We start from the raw sequence: 23,430 nt of genomic DNA on the forward strand, positions 1-23,430 counted from the left end.
GTATGAAATGTCCGACCTGTTCATCCACTTTGCACCCAAATTGGTGATGACCCCATGGCTGGAATAGGTGCTTCATGGAAAGAGGATGCTAAGATAGGTGTTCCGCGATCATGGGAACCACCACCGTCGCCGAAAAACGAGTTAGTCGGCCGCGAGTTCGCTGTTTCGAAAAAAGGCTCTATATTTCGATTTTCTTGGTTGTTTGTTGTTAAATGAACATGGATTGATGCGTCTAGATGAGCTTGAGCGATATGTGTTGTGTGATTAACATGGGCGTCAATGGAGTTGGACGAATTTGGAGAAAAGTCGGGGCAGTTTTGGACGATTGGGAAATTCATTTTGGCCGAAAATTTGCCCTTGAGGTCCTCAATATTTATTGGTCACGTGTTTTGGTCCATAAGTTTGAAGTAGAATCATTTTGGTAACTTCAATGACCATTTGTGAAATTTTTTGAACTTAAGTGACCATTAGTGTAACCACCCGGAAGTTCAGTGACCATTGCTGAAAATTTTAAACTTTAGTGACCGTTTTGTAATTTTTTGATAAGTTCAGTGACCGTTTCTGAAATTAACCCAACTCCAAATACTTTTGATCTGCGGGCAAATCGGACAAGTTGGCGGTCGACGCGAAGGGTACACTGGGGACTGATTTGACCCTCTGTCCAACGCTCTACGCAACCTCAATCATATTCATTTTCTAGAATTTCTTTCCACTTTCCCTTTCACCTCCTTTTCTTACAGACAAATTCCATAAATTTCACTGTCAATTTGGTAATAAATCGTTAAGTATCTAAGTTCAGTCATCAATGCAAGCAGTGCAATGCCCAAGACATGGCTTCCGCTATAACGGCACTCTCTGTGCATGCGACCCTGGCTTTTTCTACAATCTCAGCAGCAACAGCTGTGGGCTATTGGCTGAGTTGGGCTCGGCAGTGGAGCAGAACAGCGGCGTCGATTCTGAATCTACTCTGGCATTCCCTGAGACCATATTCTCCTTTAACTCCATCAAGAAGTTTACCCAGTCGCAGGCTGTTTTCTTAGAGGCCACTCTTGCTATGCTCCTCTTCTGGCTCGGCTTCTGCCTCCTCCTCCGCCTCTTTCCCCTTGGAAACGATGGCCGCTCACCCTGGTTCAAGATTCGCTGGTGGATTAGCCGTCTTGACATCTCCTTCGCTACTCGGCACTGGCTTGTAAGTCGTCTACTAATCAATTCCTCAGTTACTGATATTGTCAATTTGCTTATCCAATTGATGGTACTATTTATGGGTTTGGGTAGGAAGACCAGCAGGTGGTGAAGAAAAGGAAAACAGAGCTTGGTGGGACTTTCTCGATTGCTAGTTGGATGCTCTTTATTGGTTTGTTCGCTGCGTGAGTAATATTATCATGGTTAATTTTGTTGCGCAGTTTACTTTTCTACTGCTTTTTATCCATCTTGAGGGACCTACCTCTGCTTGTTATATTTATGGTTTGTGTTATTTTTAACCTACAGGTTGCTCTACCAGATCTTATCGAAGAGGAGCGTTGAGGTTCATAATGTTAGAGCCACAAATGGACCTGATCTAGCGGCATTCTTGAATGACCTAGAGTTCAATATTACTACTATTTCTAGTATGAGCTGTGCTCAATTGCGAGGTCTCGGGACTTTAGTTACAGGGAATCCTGGCTTCATTGATTACAGAGTCACTTCTTTGTCAAACTTTGCTAACTATTCTTGTCTAAACACCACCAAGGGGCCTACAATTACTCTTAAGTGCAACAACTGCCAGCTTACTCGAGACATTTTGTACGTCTCCTGGCAGTTCATTGATCTTCCCAATAATCCAGCAGCTGCCATTGGCTTTCAGTTCAACCTTACTGCAAAGAGCCATGCAGATAAGAAGCATTTGAGTTTTGTCAGTGGAACGCTAAAAAATGCCAGCAACTTTGATGACAAACCTGTTACCTTCAGAGGGGCCTTCCCAAATATACTGAAATTCAATTTATGTCCTAGAATATACCATAATTTACGAGATCTAAAGCTCATCCAACCTCTTTTTCATGAGTTTCTCCCCGGTTCATCTTTTAGTGAGATAAATCAGCTTCAAACGTCTCTTGAAAACTCCAATGATGGATTTATCAACACTACATTGTATGTGAATTTCCTCTCTTCATATATTGTTGAGATTGATGATCAAAATATTTTAGGACCTGGTGAGTAATTTCCATAAACTTATATGCTCTCTTATTTATATATTCTCTGAATTTTATTCCTTGCCTTGCAGATTTTAAATCCTACTACCTTGTGCAGTGCATTATCATGTTAACTGAAGTGCGGGTTTCATATTATTTGGAGAAAAAAATTCACTTTGCATCAATTGTTGAACTTTGTTGAGATTACGTGAATTATATGTTTGTGACTTTGTGTTTAAATGAAGTCCTTATAATTATCTGTTTTAATTCATTATCTGCTTTTATGGTTCTCAGAGTTGACGTGCATGCTTCCTTTGTAATTTCCCTTCTCAGTTATCAATATCACAAACATGGGATTATTGAAACTACATGCTAGTGGCAGTTTTGGCAGGCTTTCTTTGCAATGCAATATTTTTTAAAAACTACCTTTTCTTATTACAAAATTGAATTTATAACAAGAAGCAGCTAGTTAATTACTGTAAGGAGCAAAGTCCACAAAAGACAGCAAGAACATAGTCATATGCTTGCCTAAGAATGCAAAAAGGAAGCTTCGAAAGCTTCTTTTGACAGATTCACATGAAGAATGGTAGAACCCCAAATTCAGTTTGAGAAAGCCTCAGTGCATTTATCAATAGGTTTACCTCCAAATAACTCAGTGGCTGTAATGAATATGCTGATGGAGTTTTACATTTTTCAATATTTGGCATGTCAAGGTGTGTGTCTTATTTTTGTTTTCCTCTAGCACAACATCAACGTAACCTTCATTCAATGAAGTGGTATAAGTCAAGGTTCTTGATTTTAAAATTTAGATGACATTGCTAGTGTTTGTTCCCTCTCTTCTTATTGTTCTTCATGTTTCAAACAATTACTTCCTTATCCAGAAGGCTTTACAAAGTTCCAACTTTCTCTGCTCTAAATCAACAGTAATTGTGTTTTAAAACAACAGTAATTGTGTTTTATTGTGCACGCCACTGTTTACATTACCTGAGCTTAAACTTCTTCTGATCCTTGGCCCCTTGAAACCAATTACCCTTGTAAATGTTTGAATCCCAGGATAGTGCGTAAGTTTGTAATAAAAGCCTCTTGATCTTGCTGACCTAATGAATTTGATCTAGAAGCTTAAGAGGTCCACTTGTTCAACATTACATTGGTTTGTTGAAGAACATCATATTCTTATTTTTTTTAGTACTGTGGTGGAAGAACATGACAAGAGATGTAAAAGTAAAGAAATAAGCATACTTAGACACTGTAAACTGCTCTCCCAGTGAAAACTTTCTGTTCCATTTTCTCCTTAGCCATTTAAAGGGATAAAAGCTGACGCTTAGGTTATATGGTTTGATTTTGCTCACTTCTTTTCAACTGATTAGAATTGTCATGCTTGACCCTAGTACATTATCGTTTTCCCATCTCAAGAAAAAAGAGAAATAGGAACTCTTCAATGGAATTCAGATGAAATAGCAACAGAAAGAGAAGAGCAAAGGCTTCCCCCTCTAATTCCACACCACTTTCCAAAATTCGATCTTCTCCCAGCTACTGTTTCAATCTCGTTCATTAAAGAAATGCTGTGTAAAATGTGAAATATTTTTCCAAGGATACCTAGTTGAAAATCCATCTGCTTCTTTTGTGTCTGGTACATTGCTATGCAACTTATACTTACTCTTAAGCCCCGTAAATTAATTGGATTTTGTACCAAAGGGAATCTCCTTCCACTTGGCAATTTCCTATATTTGCTATATCTTTTGTGTTTCAAGTTCCCCGTACCTAAACCATATTTACTTGTCGATTTTGAAAATTCCAAGCAATGAAATGCCCTTTTGTCATATCTTCCTTGCTTTTCACAAAATGGCTCTAAACAATTTGCTAGAAACATAACCCTTTCCTACTCTCAGAAAGAGAAAAAAATAATGCTTGATTCTTCAACTCTGCCAATGTGTCACCCATCCAACCTCTTCATGACATTTAGCCCCTGAACAATTTGGCTAAATATGTTTTTATTAGATTTTGATAAAATTTGATGAAACATGTGGTTAAAAAGTTGATGAAAGTTGTGGATCCCAAAAAATTTGTGGTTGAAAATGAGCTTGAGTAAAAATGAGTTTTAAAATATAGGAGGGCAAACAAGGGTGATGGTTTTTTTATCTGGCAAGGTGCTACGTGAAGCATCCAAATCCGGGATCTCCGCTTTGGAAGACAAAATCCCAAAGTTCTATTTTAATTGGTTCACCCCTCAACGGAATTCAAGGAACTTTAATGGACGTCTCCTCAGTCCACAATTCTATTCTGCCACTATCTTGCCCTCTTTAAACACTCAAGGAACTTTAATGGACATCTCCTCACTCCACAATTCTACTCTGCCACTACCTTGCCCTCTTTAAACACTCACTCTGGTCAAAGTTTCTCAAGTCTAATTAATTATTAAGCCAGATAACTAACTGAAAGCTTATAAATTTATTGTAGTATTTTTTCAGCACCACTCATATGAAAGATGTTATTTGCAAGTGTAATATCATTTACTACACAAGATGCATCACCTTGAGCTGAACAAAATCTTTTGACCAAGTCCTACCATTCAATCAACTCCCTACGTTACAAACTTTCATCCTGCTTTTGCAGGTTAATAATGCAATTTATAACCCTTCTTTGACTACCTCAAAATGAAATAATCTAGAACTGGTATCACTTTTTTTGGTTGCTTGATTTTTGTGTTTTGTCTCAAAGACATTTCCTCTCTCGCTAAAAGATCTTCAAATTTTCATTTTAAAGAGCATATTTCTTCTTTAAAATCCTGACTGAAGTCAAATGTGTTTCATCTTCGTCCAACTGAATCCTTCTTAGAAACATTGACTTTCTTTTTAATTTATTCTTTGCAATTTTTAAGCATCTACATAAATTTGTACCCCTGCCAAACATGAAGGATGCCCTTCGACCACCAGTATGAAATTGCATAGCTTATGATCAAGCCGCTTGTTTGCCCATCAAAATGGAGTCGACCCTGACTTAAAGTTGAATAACCAGTTTCCACCAGACAATGATTGTGAAGTTTTCATTCTTTCGTTGGCAGGTCTATCAATTCTTTTGCTATGATAAATTTATCAAACTTCTGCATGGTTTTATTAAAATGCAGTTGGCACGCCATTGCTACATTGAAATCTCTGCTAAACACCAAAACTTACAACGTACGGATGTTATACCGATCAATTCAGCCCAAAATAGACATAGCACTCTCTAACCGTTGTGACCATAGACACATGAAAGCCACCACTGAAACTTTTGTTTTTGTCAAATTTAAGATCATTTTCTAAACTAGTTTGACTGGTTTTTTTCTTGTTCTTACAATGGTTAAAATTAGGAAAATGGCTGGAATTGAAAATTCGACTAGATTTAAATTCAGAGTAAGCTTTGGACAACAAATTATTTCTAGATCAATTCAGCCTGCAATTCTGAACTAGTTTGACTGGTTTTTTCTTGTTCTTACAATGGTTAAAATTAGGAAAATGGCTGGAATTGAAAATTTGACTAGATATAAATACAGAGTAAGCTTTGGACAACAAATTATTCCCAGATCAATTCAGCCTGCAATTCTGAAAAGCCCACTTCTTTCCTTGTTAGAAGTTGCCACCATAGGAAGTCCATTACTGTACCGCACCAATTCCATTGCCTTACTATTGCTAATCTGCTGCTCCAAATTCTTGATTCCTCATGCTTCGCATGTTCTTTAATTAACTCCAGCTCAGATAACTGACTCTGAAAATTACGTGCTTCCTGGGAGCTTGTACGTTTTGAAATTCTGACCTTCCAGCTTCATATTATCCAAAGCTGCCACCCTTTTCTTCTCTGATCTCATGTCACCTACTACAATAGGACTCTCCCTACCATTGTTTTCCTCAACTCTGTCTCTGGTGGATGCATTTTTGTCCAAGGGGAAAAACCCAGCTTGATTCTTTTGTTTCCACACAGGAACTCCATAACTGGTGGAATATAGCCATCTGTCAAACCTCTCGCTCTAATAATAAGAGCATCTGCCCATGCATTAATCTTCTTTCTATCTTCCTCGTTCTGAAAGCTGCAGCATTGTCTTATCAGCTAAAGGGGGAGTAATGTTTACCTACCTCATCAGCTTCAAGGAAAGGCCATTCTGATTCTGCTCTGTAGATATTTTGAATGTAATTTAATTATTGTTTCTTTTGTTTTTAAGGCTTTATTTGCTTTCTTTATCATGAGAATCAGGCTTCGCTTGGAGTATTTCATCTTTGGAAATTATAAACTTGCTAAATTATTTGGCTGAGGACTTTATAAGTTTGTCATTCCGGTTTTGACTCCTAATTTCATTACCTTTGAGTTCTATTTTCTGTAGTCAGTAATTTGACTTACATTTTTCTTACCAACAATGCAGTTAGCTTCCTTGCTGATTTGGGTGGCCTTTATTGCACTTGTATTGGTATTTTTTTCTTCTTCTTGGTCCAAGTACGTTTCTAATCTTATATTTTCCTGTTCCATTGGTTTTTTCTTTTTCTCCAGTTATAATTGATTATCTGCAATGTTCTGTATAATTTTTCTTGCATTGCCAACTTGTCCATATTTAGCTCATGAATATTTTTTTTCAGCAATTACTTTATCTTAGCTTGCTTGCTATTCACTTGATCCTCTCTGGTAAAGTTATCTTCTTTTGTCATGGAGTTCTACAGGCACTTCTTACTAGCTTGGATATAGTCTTGTGCACACAAGAATATGTATAGATCCCCTAGTTGTGATTTAGAGAATGTAACTGGTATGTCTCCCTCGTTTTGTACTAATAATATTCCTGTCAATGGACATTAGACAAGGTACAGGTTGATGCCAAACCTCCCACGTAGGCACGCGGATGTTACTTGAAAAACAGAAAAGAATAAGCGCAAAGGACTCAAAGCACTCAATAACTTCTTTAGCTCGTTTAATTTGAAGAGAGTCTAACTACTACTAATAACTGTTGACTTCAAATTCTAATGAGAAATAAGCAGTTACTACTGATCTTTTCAAGCCAAAGAGGATACTAGTCGAAATTGCAACCTTCGGATTTTTCAATAAATATTCTCATTATCGAGTGAGGTAACTTTTTACTCTTGCTTTGATAGCCTTGGAAGAATGCAACAGGTGTTTGATTATGTGTTGGCATATGTGTGATGATATGTATCTGAAGGAAAATGCATCAATAGTGGCCAAAGTCATTGCCATTTTGGTGTACAATACAACTTGCGGTCAACATGTTGCAAAAATATTACTTCAAAAAAGTTGAGATTCAGATCAATTGTGGTTCGGAAGCGAAATTAAAATTCTTGAAACAAGGATAAAGTTGAAAAACTCGAAAATATGTAGAAAATAACTGATAATAATGAATTGGTAGCTTGGAAAGTGTACAAATTTTTTGTTTATATAGGAACAAATTTTATTTTTTATAATTATTAATTATTTCACCAATATAAGAAAGAAAACTAAAATCCTAAAAACAAAAGAAATCCTATTATAAATAAGAAAGGAGAAGAAAATGAGATAAAGCTTTATTAAATAAAGAAATATTTTTATAAATAACTAACTTCTATCCTTTTTAAAATAGGATTGTCATACTTCAATCACCTTCGCTTGGAAAAACCTCATTCTCGAGTTCGGTTGAACAGGAAAAATTTAATTTAGGAAGAAAGATATCCAAAATTTCTACGTCACATTGTAAGAATTCGAACCTAGCTTGGACTTGTGGAAAATCTCTAGCCACCTGTTGTCATGTTCTGGATTCGTTGAAACAATCAACATTCATAGCAGTCAGAATCTGCAAATGTTTGTTCACAGCATCTTCAAACTTATTAATCCTTTGCTCCAGATTTTAGATCAGGTTTGGTAATTTGCAATCTATCGATCCTCATTACGAGGATGCATATCACTACCACCATAGGCGGCCATGAGCTAAGGGAAAATGTTGCTCTGATATCAATTTTAGTGCAAAGGCGGACTTAAAATTCTTGAAACAAGAATAAAGTTGAAAACTCGAAAATTTGTAGAGCATAAGTTGATGATAACAAATTGGTTGCTTGAATGGTGAACGACTCCTTTGCTTATATAAGCAAAATAATTCCCTAATTTTACTAGTGTAAGGAAAGAAACGAAAATCCTAAAAGAAAAAGGATTCTATTCTAAATAAGAAAGAAGAAAAAGAGATAAAACCATATTACAACAAGAAATCCTATAATAAATAAAATAACTAACTTCTATCCTACTTAAAATAGGATTATCCTATGTCAAATTGAAAAGCCAATAAAGGCCTGAATATCCTGCACGTTGTTACACAAATGGGGAAAAAGAACACGGTTTATTGTCTGTGAAAAAGTTGAAAACAAGAGGCCTCACATGGCACTTTTTCCAACATTTGATTCTTTTGGTTTACAATTATGAAGAGCGAGCATATCCATCATTGCAAAATAGGTGAGTGCTAATAGCTAGTGTCAGTTATGCATGTCCTTATAGAGAGAAAAAAATTGATATAAACAACTCAACTTGGCTGATCCCATTGAAACTGATTTGGTTTTTCCGTTGGTTTATTTGATTTTGATGTTCACATGTTTGCTAATTTTGTTATATTGAATCCAATATGTATTATGCTTTCAGTCTTGAGAAATTAAGTTAAACCTAGTTCGAGCCGTGAAACTTCTCTTCAAACGTCAAAATCAAATGAAACCAAGAAGGGGCATTCCTCAGCTTGAGGACAATCTCTCAAAAGTAATTAAATTAAAAGCATGTTTGGGAAGTCTTTAAAAACGGTTTTAATTATAAACAGATAGAAATGAATGGTGGATAAGTGGGTCCTCGAAATGTCTGTATAAGAAGTGGTTTTAGTGTTTATAAATAATTTATAAACATGAGCCAAATGGGCTAAGATGTCAAACCTTTTCAATCCAAATTAAAGTGTCTGGGAATAGTGATCTATCTTCTGAAGCATATACTCTTTCAACCTAGTGAATAAAAAATTCAAGTCTAAGTGTTAGAGTAGCATACTGAGTTGTGTACTTCTCTGATTCTCCTGCTAGTTTTCATTTATAGTGTGAGCATAGAATCAAGAGGCTTCGCAATGAGGATAGCATAATGCGAAAGATCAGAAATCGTCGTAAAGCTCAAGAACGTTGGGAGAAAGTGAGTTTTCTTATATTCCTCAAAAATGGTGAAGAATTAAGGGCCTGATTTCACTTTAACGCTCTTCGATTTTTGGATTTTATTCTTATTATTGTTCTGATTGAATCTGCTAAAGTAACTTTAACTTGATTATATCTTTATATAGTTGAGAAAATATGTGATGTTCACATGGGGATCTAGCTCATTGGATGACAAATTTGGTACTGAGAAAAATATGGCATGTCTCCCTGCTGTTGGGATGGAATCATTCCACCCAGGTGGGCCTTCCCATAGACGAAGGCTGTCAAGCAGGATTGATGGTGTTAGTTTGAGCAGAAAGGTAAGTTTTTCCAGTGCGGATATGGTGAAAATTTGTGTCTGAGCAATACTAGTATATGGTCATGATATCATCTTGTATTGATGTTATGAATTTATCTTATGCCCTTAATTTTATAAATGGATCACTTCAGGTTGGTGTGCCAGACAATGTTCAAACTCAAGAGTTTAAATCTTGCTCAACTCATCATGCACCAGACCTGGAACCGAGGAAACCATGTTCAAGAAATGAACCAGTGAGTTACAGTTATTTTTGTTTCTTTTTCCAATGAGAATGTTCTATGTTTTAGATCACTTGTTGACCACCTAGGATCAATTTGAGAGGGGGGGGGGTGTCAATTGGATATGGACGTATTGTACGAACATATTTAAGGCAACTAATTTACAGTCAACATTAAGAAAAGATACATTGTATATTAGCGGTAGATTTCCACTGCAATTGGTAGGAATTTATTTTCTTTCTATACATGTACAGTGATGGCTGACTTTCGGCATTGTAACGAGGGCTATTGCTCCTATTTATACAAAGAAACCCTCACAATGAGGATTATCGAGGGAAAAGACAGAAAATATAAGATTTTTGTCATGGTATCACTGCTAAGTTATTTGAATTAGGATTCAATTTTGAGTTTCAGGCTATTTCGATAGCCTTCTGGGATATTCCGATATCTTCATGTGGTAGTCGGAATTTGTTCGTGATCCTGGGACAGTCGGAGCTTGCTTGCGAATTTCTAGGGCAGCAGATTTTGGTTGCTCTCTGGTCGGTGTGCACTGTAGTGGCCGACGCTTGCCAAATCATCTTCGGGTGGTCGAATGCTAGCCGGAATCTGTGGTGACCAGAGGGCGAGGAATCGGTGAATACAACACTTTTGTGAAAAAGGTATAAATGAGACCTGCGTGCCTTGGATAATTGGGCTCTAGGATTGAACTTTGATATTTTAAAATTGCGTGACTTAAAATCTGGGCCTGCAATAGTTGATTTATTTGGGCCTTGAAATTTTAACTTGAATTGGTTTTGTGAATTTTGTGGACTGCTGAGGATCTATTCTAGGTTCATGAATGATTAATTTGGTCTTACAATAGCGTAGGCTTGCTGGAAAAATAATTAATTATTAGTATTACTATTATGAGTATCATGTCAATCAACATGTCCGACTCTTTTGGAGTGCGCTTTAATTTAAAAATTATTTTGCATGGGAATTTCAATTTTGATTATTTGTTATGGGAAAAGAGTTATGGGGACACATTGATGGAACTGACCCAGCTCCTACTGAGGCCACCAAATTGGCTCAATGGACAGTGAAAAATGCTAGAGTTATGACATCGATTTTAGGATATGTTGATCCTATGATTGTCCTAAATTTGAGACAGGATAAAACTGCTAAGGATATGTGGGGGAGAATTTAAAAAAGATTTACAATTAAGAACAAACAGCCTGATGATTTCAATTGGAGTATGAATTGCAAATTACACACTCAAGGGCAATCTCACCTCCTGGATTACTTTTTTGGGTTTCAAAACTTATGGGGGTGAATTTACTAACATTATTTATGCTAAGGTACCAGCTGAATCACAAGCTGCCATTCAGGTTGTTCATGAACAGAGCAAGCAAGATCAGTTTATGATGAAATTACGAACGAAACTTGAGGCAACTCGCTCAAATTTGATTAATCGTGATCCGCATCCTTCTTTGGATGTATGCTTTGGGGAGTTATTCCGTGAAGAGCAACGTCTCACAACACAGTCCATTTTTCAGCAGCATCACATGACTCCTAATGTTGTCACTTACGTAGCTCACGGGAAAAGCAAGGGAAGGGATATGCAAAAGGTCACGCTTCAGCTGCAAGGACTATGGACCTATTGCTACTCATTGTACTAAGAAGTCTTGCAATTATTGTAAGAAGTCGGGACATATTATCAAAGACTCCTACTCGACCTCGAAATCGTTGGACAAATGCATATCAAGTATCGTCAACACACTGCCTCCTGAGGCATCCTCTGCTGTTGCACAATCCGTTGTTACTCCTGAAATCTATGATGCTCGGACTTGGGTACGGGTATCGGGTATGGGTACGCGTACATATCTAAGTGTCGGATCTTTTATTTTCTAAAATGTAGGATACGGGGACATGATTAAAAAGAATCCAAATTTCGGACACAGGTACGTGGGTACGTCTTTGAAGCTTCAATTTTTTTTATTAACCTAAGATGTCACTTTGAATAGGTTAAAATCAATAGTTCACAAAAAAGGAAATGAGTATTAAATAAGATGTTAAGATTAATAAAATACAATTTTGGGGTTTAGTTTTCAATTATAGGAAACGGGAAAGAAAAGGAAAAGAAAAAAGAAGTAAAAAAGGGCGAAATGTCCGGTTTAAATTTAAAGGATCCGACACATATCCCATACTCATACCCACGTCGTGTCGTGTCCAACTCGGGTACTCCAACCATTTCGAAGAGTCCGAGCATCAAAGCCTGAAATGGTGCAACAAATGATTGTATCTGCTTTTTCTGCTTTAGGACTTCAAGGTAAGCATAATACTTCATCTTGGTCTTGGCTAGTTGAATTTGGTGCCTCCGCCCGTATCAAGGCTCGTCTCATATTCAAGTAGCTAATGGGAGTCATTTAGCTATTGATAACATTAATTCTGTTTTTCAAGATGTTTTCATATCTCTTGGTTTGTCTAAAAGTCTTATTTCAGTTGGCCAACTCGTTGATAACAACTGTGATGTTCATTTCTCTCATAATGGTTGTTTTGTGTAGGATCAGGTATCGGGGAAGATACTCGCGAAGGGGCCTAAAGTTGAAAGATTGCTTCCAGTACATTTTTCTATTCCTAGTTGCTTATCTTTGGCTTAAATGACTGTTAACAAAAAAAGTGAACTCCGGCACAAACGCTTGGGCATTCCAAACTCTACTATTTTGTCTTATTTATTAAATTCTGGTTTGTTGGGCAATAAAAATAATTCTTCTCATAATCTGTGCTTTGATTGTTCTACATGCAAATTTGGAAAGAGTAAGATTCTTCCTTTTCCTTCTCATGGTAGTCATGCTGAAAAGAGCTTTAACATTGTGCATAGTGATGTCTGGGGTATTACGCCTATAACCGCTCATGCTCAGTATAAATATTTCATGACTTTTATTGATTATTATAGTAGATACACATGGATCTACTTTTTCCGTTTTAAATTTGATGTACTTTCAATCTTCAAAACTTTTGTGACATATGTTGAGACCTAATTTTCTACCAATATAAAAATTTTACGATTTCATTCTGGTGGGGAATACATCTCGTGTGTGTGTGTGTGTGTATATATATATATATATATTTCATGATTTCTTAAACCAGAAAGGTATTGTATCTCAACGATCATGCCCTTATTCTTTGATAGGCCTCCTATATGGTTTACCTATTCTAGAAGAATTCAAAAGTGGGAAGGAGGAGCTATTGGGGGAAAATAACAAAAGGTGTTATAGTAGGGGTGACTGGCAGAGTTGGTTAGAAAAGGGTTATAACTAGGAAGAGGAAGAGTAGACAAGGTAGGCAATTTTAGAGAGGGAGCGAGGAGTTCATTAGAGTGTGCTGCCTTATCAAGGCACCTACTATCTTCATGGAACCGGATGTATTATAGGGAAATCAGCACCTACAAATCAATTCCAAAATAATCATCAAACACCTTAGACGGGAAAGGCATCAGAAGGGTCTGGGGAAGCAAGTAATAACAGTGGGTATGACTCATTACTGGGAGTAATTGGAGGCGGGTAAGGAAGCTAGAAATGCCCATATTTATTGGGGAGAATCCCGATGGGTGGTTATTTCGGGCTGAACAACACTTTAAAGTAAATGAGTTAATAGAGAAGGAGAAGCTCGGAGCAATTAGGGTGAGTATGGAAGGAGATGCGTTATCTTAGCTCCAAAGGACAGAAACTAGGACCCCGTTTGCCAATTAGGGACAATTCCTGCAACAGCTCCTGTCGGGATTCCGCTCCACCTAGGAGGGCAGCCTATGCAAGAAAGTTCTCGCCGTTAAGCAGGGAGCTCTGTGGCCGAATTCAGGAAGTTGTTCGAGGCGTTGGCCGCACCATTGTCGAGAATGTCAAAAGAAGTGTTGGAAGGCATGTTCATCAACGGATTAAAGCTAGAGATTCTGGTTGAGGTCTGGTTACTCTGTGCAAATGGTCTGGCCCAATTAATGGAGATGGCCCAAAGAATAGAGGACAGGAATTTGATTACTCAGCCCATGAAAAAGAACCCAGCCTATAATGTTAAAATGGGTTTTAACCCAAATCGCATGGAGGGAAAAAGGGGCGAGGCCTTTCTTATGAGATTGGTGATGGTAGAAGAACAGCTGACTGCACCCAAGCGAGAATACACCACCCGCCTTATGACAGACACAGAATTAAAGCTACGACGGGAGAAGGGGTTATGCTTTCAGTGTGATGAGGAGTACACCTACGGACATCAGTGCAAAAATAGGGAGTTAAGGATTTTGTTAGTGCAACAAGAAGAGGAGGGTGACGGCAAGGGGGAGGAGCCACTGGCGAAGGAACAACTAGAAATCGTGGCAAAAAAAGTAGAGTTATCCTTGAACTCAATGGTCGGGTTGGCTACTCCAAGGATCATTAACCTTAAAGGTGGGGTTGGGGAGTAGTCGGTAACTATCTTGATCGATTGTGAAATAACATCGTAAGGAGGGTGATCTTCTCGATCCCACTATCTTTCGGCAATTAGTTGGGAGCCTCAATTACTTGACCATCACCCTACCCGATATATCATTCGCTGTCCAGCAAGTCAGTCAATTTATGCAAGCTCCGCGACATCTCCATCTCGGGGCTGTTAGCTGCATCATTCGGTATCTTTGGGGTACTTCTCGTCACGGATTTTTTTTCTTGCTGGCTCTCCTATTTGTCTTATGGCATTTAGTGATGTGGATTGGGCCGGGTGCCTTAATACTCGTCGTTCTGTTACAGGGTAGTGTATGTTTCTGGGTGATTCTTTAATTTCCTGGAAAAGTAAAAAGCAGGCCCGGGTGTCCAAATCATTGGCTGAATCCGAATATCGTGCCATGTTCATTGGGTGGTGTATGTTTTTGGGTGCCTTAATACTCGTCGTTCTGTTACAGGGTGGTGTATGTTTCTGGGTGATTCTTTAATTTCCTGGAAAAGTAAAAAGCAGGCCCGGGTGTCCAAATCATTGGCTGAAACAGAATATCGTGCCATGTTCACTGCTTGTTTTGAGATTGTTTGGCTTCGTGGATTGTTAGCTGAACTTGGCTTCCCTCAGTCTGAACTTACTTCTCTTCATACGAACAACACAAGTGCTATTTAGATTACTGATTCGGTATTTCATGAGCGTACAAAACATATTGAAGTGGATTGTTACTTTATTAGAGAGGCTTTCGACACTGATAGTATTTCTCTTCCACATCTCGACTAATATTCAGATTGTCAATGTATTCACCAAAGCCTTGACACGACAACGCCATCTCTTTCTTATGAGCAAATTGATGCTTGTTGACCACCTAGCATCAATTTGAGGGGGGATGTCAATTGGGTATGAACATGTGCTGTACGAACATATTTAAGGTAACTAATTTACAGCCAACAATTGAGAAAAGATACCTTGCACATTAGTTGTAGATTTCCACTGTAATTGGTAGGAATTTATTTTCTTTCTATACATGTACAGTGATGGCTGACTTTCAGCATTGTAACAAGGGCTATTGCTCCTATTTATACAAAGGAACCCTCACAATAAGGATTATTGAGTGAAAAGACAGAAAATATAATATTCTTATCAGTTTTGTTGGAATTAAAACTGTGAGACTTAACAAGGCAGAAGCATAGTTTTCGAACCATGAAGATCTTATCCATTTTGTTTATATTGCCTTGCTACGAGCCTCCAACTGCTAGATCTTCTCAGATATTCTCCAAGTAGAATTACTGTTGGGCGTGCACACCTTCAAAATAGAGCTTGGACTGGATCTTGGACAGGACAGGAGAAAACGCACACTGATAGTTTAGTGCATGTTTGAGAGAGAGAGAGAGGTCAAAAAATTGTCGTGTTGGGCCCCTAACCCTAGAATAAATAGGATTCAATCTCTTGAAAACTCTAGTCTTCTTAGACCTATCGAATTCAATCTCCCACGTGTAGCCCTAACACAAGGAAATACCATTGCAGCTCATAACTAAATGGTGTTATCCAGGGGACCTAATGGACCCTTGTAATCAAAGCTCTGATGATTAGAGTAAGATTCGTAGTTAGAATTCTGTGTATTATGGACATTTATACCATTATCATCAAGTGCAATGAGTTTATCACTTAGTGAATTCTTCTTGAACATACAAGTGCCGCTTATGACTAAATGGTGTTATCCAGGGGACCTAATCGATCCTTGTAATCAAAGCTCTGATGATTAGAGCTAGATTCGTAGTTAGAGTTCTGTGTATTATGGACATTTATATTCATAGTTAGCACTTAGTGAATTGTCCTTGAACATCCTGGATCATCTGCCAAGGGTTTAAACTGGCGCAACAATTTTAGCTGGTGTACTTTGCTACTGGGGCACAACTGGAAGATGGTTTAATGTTATTGCAATGTTTTTAATTTTGTTTGTTTCTTTGCAAGGTAATGTTTTGATTGAAAGTTTCTTCTCAAATGTGAAGCTATTGGGCTCCGCTTATGTTTTTGTGATCTCTAAATTCAGGAAGATCTGGTCCATGGAAACTTAGAAGTTGGAAAAGATGAGCTTATTGTTGGTTCATGTCAGGTAGATTTCTTCTGTAACCAAGCATCTCCAGTGGTTGATGTTAATCTTCCACCACCTCCACCATTAGGTGAGTGCTAGATTCAAAAGTTCAGGTTTTCCATGTTTGAAGTGAGATGTATGTTTACAAGTTACGACCCCCACCCCTCGCGTTTTCCTTGCTTCATTAAGTGATCAGATATGAAATCATACATATATAGATGTTTCCAACACCAATAATAACTACTTACCAAGCGAAGAAAAGAACAGGATGGTTAGATGCCAACCTAACAGTTTTCAAATTCGCTTTTTGATTTTAAGATATTTGTTTCACTTTTCAGTACTTTGAAAGTATGAGGAGTGGCTGGAATTACCATTATTAATTACACTGTGTTACTGACATGCTACATGATAGCCAAATAATCATTAAAGGTAGACTGCTTCCATTATTAGAAGGAAAATGAAAAATCGAATTTAGCACCAGCCAAATGGATGGAAACTTAATGGAAGAGAACAGAGACGTGGAGCATGGCAGGATTATTGAAGACGCTATGTGATGGTAAGGGAGTTGTGCTGCGTGGAGTGTGAAATGGAGAAAAATTGATAAATTGATTGTTCATCTCTATCCATCTTCTTTATTGAGTATATCTGCGACTTCGGGTATGGAGTGCGTGTGTAGTCCTAGAGCTTCTCTTTACAAAAAGGTAATTAGAACCTTAGGCATCATTTAACTATTTCAAGATGAAATTTCAACAGAGGGGAATGGAGAGAAAAGAAGAGTGATTTCGGAAGCAGATCTCACTTAATGTCTGGCACTAGGATCAGTTGTATTAGGACCTAAAAGCTCGGATCTTCATCGCTCTTGGCACATGTTACTATCCCGTGCACTTTTAAGTACTACATTGAGAAAAGGAGCAAATACTATCCAGTTGATTTTGCAGAATAACTTGAAATTTCATTATGCTACTTGAAAAAAAAAAATAATAATAAATAAATAAATCTTTTGTTTTGGTTCGAGTATTTTCCCAATCATGTTTTTCTGATTGTGATTGATTGATTAAGGCTTTCAACTTCAACAGTTCCTCCTTTTCATATTTTCTTATTTTAACCATGTGGGGTGTCACCCACCTGGGGGTGAAGCAGGGAGTGGAAGATTGCTCACAGCTGTCTAGCAGCATCTCATGTTAGTTCAGATACTGAGCAAATCACCTAATTGAGAAGAAACAGATAAATATAGGATATGGAGAGCAAATCTGCTTTGGACATCAAAATATTATAACCTGTACAATCGTTCTTAAAAATTCTTCTGTTATTGAGACCTCTTAGTTGTTCTTCACATTGCCGTTGTTTCTTTTCTTCTGCAGAACTGAAGGCTTCTAATGAAATCAGTATGATTGATCTTCAAAATAACCTCCAAAAGTTGTATGAATATAGTTTCATACTGAGGGAAAAGTTAGTAGCTACCGAGTCAATGGTTCGTGCTTCAGCTAAAAAGGAGGCATCCACGTTTCAAAGCCAGAAATAGTGTTAAAAGCTGTATATTGTGAGTAAAAGTAGCAGCTGAGCATCAGAACACTCAGATTTCTGTCAAATCTCCAGAATGTGTTTCAAAAATTTTGGGGTTATCCCTGGAGGTGTCCCCTAGAAGTATTAAAGGCGTCTTGTATGAAAGCTTATCTTGTACCAGAATTCACCATTCGAGGGCTGTGGTAACTGCACCCAATGTTTTAGGCAGGAATATTGTAGCAATGCAGAGAAGTGATGCAATATTATCACGTTCCGTGGGAAATACCTTTCTGAATGTAATTAGTCAGTGTCAAATAGGCATATATCATAGAGAAGTTGACGGCTGAATAACTTGATATTCTTTGTATTTGTTTCTATTTTTTCTTCCCCTAAAACAGAATGTACAGCTAATCATCAATTAATTTTCAAGCTTGTAATATTGGCGCATGTCCTGATATTTTTATGTTTCGTAGGTCTGGTGTTTGATTTGTAGTCTTGTGAAATTCATTTGGAAGACCGAAACACAGAAAAAGAGTAATGGACATGGAATTGTATGAATAGATGTCAATCACCAATTCCCAAACAAATTGAACAATCAAACTTTGCTATTGTTTATACCTTTTTAAAACAAAATTCTTTAATTCTTGTATTTTCAATCCTATATTCACAAAATAAAATATTTTGCATATAAATACAAAACTTTTCACTACTTTTTAACTCCACATTTTTCAAATAATCACTGTTCGAAATATCATTTTATTCTCAATAATGGCCATCAAACAGAAATCTATGTTCATAACATATAATGCTATAGAATGAACCATATTACATTGAAAAGATTACTTTAAAACATATAGTAACGCATACGGTACGTTAGATAGTGTGGATATAGGAGTGTTCTGGAGCTCTCAAATTATAGAAGAAGAAAGAAAAGATTCAGCATGATTGTTGGAAGGAGGGCAGAGATAAGCTATCATACAAGAATTATATGACCTAGATTTGACTTAATAAACACCATCCTGTTAGGCCCAGGATAAGAAAGTTGTAAGGCCACTGGTCTGCTAAAATCCATCCTTAATATAGCCGAGCCAGTTTCCACGGATGAATATTCCAATTTCGTTACCCAGAATGGACACAAAGCTACCAAAGCTTCTGCCAAATTATGTTATTAGACACAAGACCACCACCATAGAATCAGTCAACAATCAAATGGAAGTGGCTTCTTAAAATCTCATCAAACTCAACTTCATATTCCCAAACATATTGAATAATGGGATGCTTCCTCAATTTAGTTTGGTTATTAGCCTTGTTTCGTTGCACTTAGCTGGGTTACCCTCTCTTTGATGAATCCCCAAGGCATGAGCAAACAATCTCTTTGCAGCTCCCTTAAGCTCTTTTCTAGAAGAGTCATTCTGAATGTTATTATCATCTCTTTCTTCTGCAGATAAATTTATCTTAGAAGATGTTCTTCGACTCCTTTGCTCGTGTACCTTACACCTAGCAGTCTCAGAAAATGTGGTAGATGGGACTTCTGTCTCTGTACAACTGCTCGATTTTATGGACCCTTCCTCAGATTGTTCTTTCACATCCTTCACATGATGTCCATACATTTCGTTATCTCTTGAGCTAAGTTCATGATTTGTCGACTTGATTCTACGGCCAAGAGCATGGGTTATCATCGTCCAGCAACCATAGGATCATTTTGTGGCCTCTGCTTTACCAGCCCTGTCTCACATTCGTCTCTGAAAAAGATCCGTTCCCTGGAAGTAGGAGGAGTTATTTTTCTCTCATGTGATGATTCAGTCGCAGAGTTTTCCCTCAGGCCTGCAAGAGTCACACTGCTTATTTTGGCATTGTTAGGAAAACAAACATATTTACATATATATGTTCAGCTCCTATTCAGGGTAATCATTACAAATAATTAAACTATCTATCCACTTATGTAAAGCTACAAGGCCAACACAATAACATTCACTGATAATGATGTAGGACAATCCGATTATATATGGGATAGAAGTTAGATATTTGTAATAGGATTGCCCTACATCAGATTCATAAAGCATTTCATATAAATAAAGCCAATTATCTAATTATCCACTTTGAATTATCAGATTTTATCTTCGTTACATGCAAGTATATACTGTAACTTAATTTTCATTTTGTCAGATCAAAAAGATGGAAATCTGATGGTTTTCCATGCAATGAACATCCCATATGAAGGAAGAAGAAATATAACCCACACCACCCCTAAGTAAGCTTTGAATACGTTGAGACAATTAAAGCACACATGGAAAACTTGTGGTCCATAGTGCAAAACTAAGCATTGTGAATGCAAACTCTTACTGCTGCTGAAGTTGGCAGATTTTATATAAAACCTACTACTCAGGATATTCTTATCTCCTCCTTTGATCTCATTTTGAAACAAAACAACAAATTGCAAAATAACCTGGCGTTCACAAATAGTGACTAAAGTTAGTCAGAAGTGGCAAAACTAATCACTAGGACAGGCTAGTAATGCTGTCAGAGTATATCAACACCAAACCAGTTGGGGCCAGATGGTGCATGCTGGTTTTGGTTAAATCCGTTTACCTTCTAGGGAGACCAAACTGGGGGGTGGGCGAGGTTCATTCTGTTAACTGAAATTAAGATTTAAAGGCCTCAAACAAGATTAGAACTGCAGACCTGAATGAAATGCAGAGGTATTTAACCACCAGGATACCACATTTTTGTCAATCATAATCATTCCCATTTCATTTATTAAGTAATCGCATATCATTTCAAGATATGATACTGATTCATTCTAAAATTATTTATCTAAAAACTCAAAAGTAAAAGGGCTTATAAGAATGATCATTTACTACTATAGTATTAAATGTATGGGCACGTTACATCATCTTACTACTTTTTCTTTTACATAATGTCTGCTAATTTAACTTCCACAGCCGTGGTGGTATTTAATATTGTTGTATGATAGATTACAATTTTTGGTATTTTTTTATTATTGTTTTACAACGTAATTGTTTGTTTGGCATATTTAGCCCCTATTTGGGCCACATTATTTGAGATGATAATTTTTGGAATAGTATTTTTCTGAAAAATGTGTAGTTAAAGAAGAAGAAAAATTTTTGGATTTACACTTAATATTATTTTATTGGAGAATGTGAAGTTGATAAAAAGAGAGAAAAATGAATTATAATTTTTTTTTGATAGGTAATCAAATAATTTTATTACTTAAAAGAGAATACATGGGGGATGTACAATCACTTTAAGTCATTAAGGAAAAACATGAAATTAGGCAACCCATCTACAGGATTTCTAGCCACAGCATTAAACCAAGAATACAAGGTAAAATAAAATATTTCTCTTATCTGCTCTCTTGTCTTTGTTTGGTCTTTGAAACAACGGTTGTTCCTTTCTCTCCACACGCACCAAACAATGCAGCCCGGGATAAGGTGCCATGCTAGTTTGCTATCCTTATCCCGAAGTTTTCTACGCCATGCTCGTATCACGTCCTCTATACGACGAGGCATTACCAAATCCATAGATTGTGAACTGAGTATACTATTCCAAATCCAACGTACACCATCACAATGAATGAACAAATGATCGATCGTCTCCCCATCCTTCTTGCACATATAACACTACTCGGTTGCGTAAAAGCCTTTACGACGAAGATTATCCACCGTTGAGACCTGTCCCCTCACAACTGTCCACAATAGGAATGCCACCCGAGAAGGCAATTTACACTGCCATACCAACTTCCAGGGGAATGAATTATTCACACATCCCATGAGGGAACCAAAGTACGAGCGAACTGAAAAAATGTCATCCTGTGCTGTCCTCCACCTGATGCAATCCCTCTCTCCAACCCAAATTTGAGCCTCATGTAAAATGGTCATAAACAGCGAATAATCTTCCAATTCCCAATCTTGAAGATCCCTCCCAAAAGTAATATTCCAGCTATAACTCCCATTATGAATGTCTAAGAGATCACTCACCATAGTAGTGGACACTGAGGCAATGCGATGCAAAGAAGGGAATCTCTCCTTTAGCAGCTGATCTCCGCACCAACAATCATCCCAAAATTTAATCTCATTACCATTTCCAACCACAAACTTCAGTTTGTAATTTTAATGAGGACCAAACAGGAGCTTAATAATTTCAAAAATTTTTAGAGCCTGTTTGGAAGTGATTTTTCCCCCCAAAAAAATTGATTTTTTAACCTTTATTTCACTATTTCAGCCGTCATATTTGATTTTTTCTCAAAGGTGGACCTCACTTTTCTTCTAACGGTAAAAAAAATTAATTCTCAAAATCACTCCCAAATAGGCTTTTAAATTACAAATTTATTTGTTTACGCGAATAGGTAGTTCCACTAGTTAGTTATTGACTTTATTCAAAAGGTCAGTGCTCTGGCTATGCTTAATAACTATGGTTCACAATCTCCAATTCTGATAGCACTTTAAAGTTGACAAGATGATAAGTGTGTTTTTACACACTTAATTGGTTCATAAACATGACTTAAACATGAATAAAATGGTTGAATTGTGACTTAATCCAATTAAATTCATGCATTGTAGGTAATTCAATGGAAATTGTGGAATTCAGGAGAAAAGAGCCGAAGAAGGACCAAAACGCAATAATTTGATAGTTCAAGGACGGAAGGTGCAAATATTGAGAAGTTGAGCTAAATGCAAAACGAGAGTGAAAACATGCCAAGTATGAGCTCAATGACAAAGCAAAACAAATGGAAGAAGAAAGTATTGAAGATAGACTGAAATGAAGACAATTGAAAGTTGGAGGACTAAAGCGCAAATACTCAAAAGATGTGCCGAACGAGGGGCATGAGAACTGATGGTGTCAATCATCAATTGGAAGATAAAATTTGTTGAAAAGATGAAGAAATCGAAGAAAGAAGTCAAGAGAAGCAACAAGGAAGTTCAGGGACCAAAATGTAAAAACCACATAGTTGGTTACATCTATGCGACCGCATAGTGTAACCATCTATGCGGTCGCATAGATGGATACAGGGAAAAAAATTGGGCAACTCAAATGACCTATGCGACCGCATAGGTTTCTTCTATGCGGTCGCATAGAAAAAACTTCGGGAGGTTTTCTGCAGTTTCCTTTTTCGACTCCAACTACTTTCTTACCTAAATTGGACACGCTATATATACCCTAAAACACGTCCAGAACGAGGGTAGACATTTTTGGGAGAAAAGAGGCACACAAGAACATCAAAATCCAAGAATTTATGCAAGAAGAAGGAGGATTTCATTAAGATTGAAGATTCCAAGCAACAATTATAATAGGGTGATGTCTTCTCTTTTATTGAACTTTTGTAATTTTCTTCAAAATATGATAGGCTAGGGTTTTTGTTCATTAGGAATTTGATGAACCTTTTGATGATTTAAATTTCCATTATTTCATTAATTCAACAATAGTTTCGTTGGACAAATGTTTGATTTATATGATTTGAATGCTTCCATAATTATTTGGCCAATTGTTATGTGATTGTAGATGATTTGTTCTTTGCATT

The 23,430-nt window shown here is 37.1% G+C and overlaps 2 protein-coding genes across 9 annotated transcripts in view; one reads left to right on the top strand and one right to left on the bottom strand.

Annotated features, from left to right (window-relative positions):
* The first annotated feature begins 627 nt into the window (after positions 1–627).
* LOC111402117 lies at positions 628–18,330 on the top strand. 8 transcript variants are annotated; one of them, XR_002704187.1, is made up of 11 exons: positions 628–1,189; positions 1,276–1,367; positions 1,489–2,189; positions 6,562–6,632; positions 9,234–9,323; positions 9,469–9,642; positions 9,773–9,874; positions 12,403–12,459; positions 16,347–16,476; positions 16,727–16,944; positions 17,750–17,882. XR_002704187.1 is itself a non-coding variant. In XM_023030192.1 (10 exons), exons 1-10 carry the CDS (start codon positions 806–808, stop codon positions 17,908–17,910), a joined length of 1,962 nt encoding a protein of 653 aa, XP_022885960.1. In that variant the 5' UTR covers positions 628–805; the 3' UTR covers positions 17,911–18,330. The 8 variants fall into 8 exon arrangements, 6 of the variants coding, with proteins under 6 accessions (XP_022885960.1, XP_022885961.1, XP_022885963.1 ...); XR_002704188.1 differs by having other exon boundaries at positions 16,801–16,944; XM_023030192.1 differs by lacking the exon at positions 16,727–16,944 and having other exon boundaries at positions 17,750–18,330.
* Positions 18,331–18,681: 351 nt separating this feature from the next.
* LOC111402118 (R3H domain-containing protein 2-like) overlaps positions 18,682–23,430 on the bottom strand; it is a 30,706-nt gene continuing 25,957 nt past the window's right edge. The window contains exon 6 of the mRNA XM_023030198.1: positions 18,682–19,715. Coding sequence (XP_022885966.1) covers positions 19,567–19,715 — 149 coding nt within the window. The 3' untranslated portion in view covers positions 18,682–19,566. The remainder of the gene's footprint in view (positions 19,716–23,430) is intronic.

Source organism: Olea europaea, chromosome 10 (genome assembly GCF_002742605.1).
Source record: "Olea europaea var. sylvestris chromosome 10, O_europaea_v1, whole genome shotgun sequence".
NCBI lineage: Eukaryota > Viridiplantae > Streptophyta > Magnoliopsida > Lamiales > Oleaceae > Olea > Olea europaea.

Coding starts and splice junctions, on each gene's coding strand:
- LOC111402117 (XM_023030192.1), top strand. CDS start 806: ATGCAAGCAGTGCAATGCCCAAGACATGGCTTCCGCTATAACGGCACT. Junction 9,324..9,468: donor CTCAAGAACGTTGGGAGAAA/GTGAGTTTTCTT, acceptor ATCTTTATATAG/TTGAGAAAATATGTGATGTT. Junction 9,875..12,402: donor CATGTTCAAGAAATGAACCA/GTGAGTTACAGT, acceptor TGTTTTGTGTAG/GATCAGGTATCGGGGAAGAT.